The following is a 2,119-nucleotide window of genomic DNA, read 5'->3' on the forward strand; positions in this document are numbered from 1 at the left end:
TGTATTGCATGCATGTGTGCGCACGTGCACACACACACACACAGACACACACACGCTGTAGCTTGAACTCAGGGCCTGGGCCCTGTCCCTGAGCTATTTCTGCTCAAGGCTACCACGTTGAGTCACAGCTCCACTTCTGTTTTTCTGGCGGATCATTGGAGATAAGAGTCTCACGGACTTTCCTGCCTGGGCTGGCTTTGAACCGTGATCCTCAGATCTCAGCCTCCTGAGTAGCTGGGATGCCAGGCCGTGAGCCACCGGTGCCCGGCTAGCCCATTATTTTAAATATAAGAAATGGAAGTTAAAGCCACCCAGGGGACTCATGATTGCTCCTTGAACTGAGTCATTGTGTTCTTCAACTTACTGTATGCCTTTGAATGTTGGTATTGCCCGCCAGGCCCTGGTGGCTCATGCCTGTAATTCCAGCTACCCAGGGGGCTGAGAGATCTGAAGATTGCAGTTCAAAGCCAACCGGGATAGAAAAGTCCATGAAAACATCTCCAGTGAACCAGCAAACAGCCGGGAATGGAGCTGTGGCTCAAGTGGTAGAGCTCCCAGCTAAGGGACAGCGTCAGGCCTTGAATTCAAGCCCAAGAGCCAGCACAAAAAAAGACAAGAAAAGAGGGAAGGAAGGAGGGAAGGAAGGGAGAGAGGGAGAGAGAAAGGAAGGAAGGGAGGGAGGGGGGGAAGGAGGGAAGGAAGGCAGGTGGAAATAAAGCCAGTCTGTGGCTGGGCATTTCCCTCCGGGGCGTTTTATTGTGGGGGTGTGCAGCCCACGCCCCGTCCCCCTACGGCAGGTGCTCCACCTTGGCCAGGCCGGCTTTCCTCTCGCACATGAAAATAGTGTTTATCCGAGCAGAAGGTGGGGCGATCTTCCCCAGATGAAAATAAGCACAATTCATATTGTCTCTCCGATCCCCGGAAAGGTCAAGCCTGCGGATTGAAAACACAAATGAAGACCGGATTCCCCTGAAAAGCGAGGCCGCGGAGACACTCTGGGTGGGGTCTGCCTGAAGGGACTGCAGGGGACAGAGCTCACAGCAAAGCACAAGGAAGCAGCAGCCATCCCAGCCACGCAGGAGGCTGCGATCTGAGGCTCACAGCTGGAGGCCCGAGAGACCCTGATCTCCAATGAATCTGCAAAAAGCCAGCAGCGGGCGGTGGCTCAGGTGGTAGAGCGCCAGCCTTGAGCGAAAAGTGAGAGCCCAAGACCTGAGTTCAAGCCCCCATATTGGCACACACGTACACACACACACACGCGCGCGCACACACACACACACACACAAATGGACCATGGCTTTGCTACAGCAACTGGGAGAGTCGCACTGTGTTTTGATCAAGGATCTGTGGTTAGGAATAAGGTATGAATGACTCAGTTTCCCCCGATGAAACCCACAGTAGGGAGCAGAGACACACCCAAAGTTTGTGTGTGTGTTTGCTATTCCTGGGGCCTGAACTCAGGGCCTGGGTGCCGTCCCTGAGCTTCTTGTGCTCCAGGCGGGCGCTCTACCGCTTGAGCCACAGCGCCACTTCTGGTTTTCTGGTGGTTCATTGGAGATCAGAGTCTCACCGACTTTCCTGCCCAGGCTGGCTTTGAACCAGGGTCCTCAGATCTCAGCCTCCTGAGTAGCTGGGATGACAGGCGGGAGCCACCAGCACCCGGCTGATATCTCTTATCCTGTATCCAACAGGATAGGGGCCTCTCCTGATAGAATATTCTAGAAGGATCTTCTATTCAGATTTTCCAGAGACTTACATGTTCATGGGAAGCACGGAGCCATCTTCCCATTTCCAGGTCTTATCTGAACTGTGATAGGCTAATCCGATCCAACGGATCAAAACCGTCCTGGCCTTGATGTATTCCTAGGAGAAAGACAGTTACGTCGGGACTGGTCAGTAAGTGGCTCAATCGGGTGCTCAGAGCAGCCGGGGCCCTGGCCGGCGGCCCAGCTGGACAGAGCCTCGAGCCAGGGGGTGGACTCTGTTTCTGTGGGCCCGTGTCTGTGTGCGGCGGGAACCGTGGCTTTCGCACGTGGATGGAGAGCCGGCAGCCCCGGACCGGCCCCGCTCCGAACCTCCCTGTGCGTTTGGGATAACTGGTCCCCGAGCCGTCTGACAT

At 55.3% G+C, this 2,119-nt stretch overlaps 1 protein-coding gene across 1 annotated transcript in view; it reads right to left on the minus strand.

Moving 5' to 3' along the window:
- Positions 1 to 720: 720 nt before the first annotated feature.
- The window catches only part of Clec1b (C-type lectin domain family 1 member B), a 7,116-nt gene continuing 5,717 nt past the window's right edge, over positions 721 to 2,119 (minus strand). Inside the window, exons 5-6 of the mRNA XM_042669286.1 lie at positions 1,757 to 1,863; positions 721 to 933 (exon numbers count right to left, since the gene is read on the minus strand). Coding sequence (XP_042525220.1) covers positions 789 to 933; positions 1,757 to 1,863 — 252 coding nt within the window. The 3' untranslated portion in view covers positions 721 to 788. The remainder of the gene's footprint in view (positions 934 to 1,756; positions 1,864 to 2,119) is intronic.

This window comes from Dipodomys spectabilis, unplaced genomic scaffold, assembly GCF_019054845.1.
Source record: "Dipodomys spectabilis isolate Male_0828 unplaced genomic scaffold, ASM1905484v1 ptg000493l, whole genome shotgun sequence".
NCBI lineage: Eukaryota > Metazoa > Chordata > Mammalia > Rodentia > Heteromyidae > Dipodomys > Dipodomys spectabilis.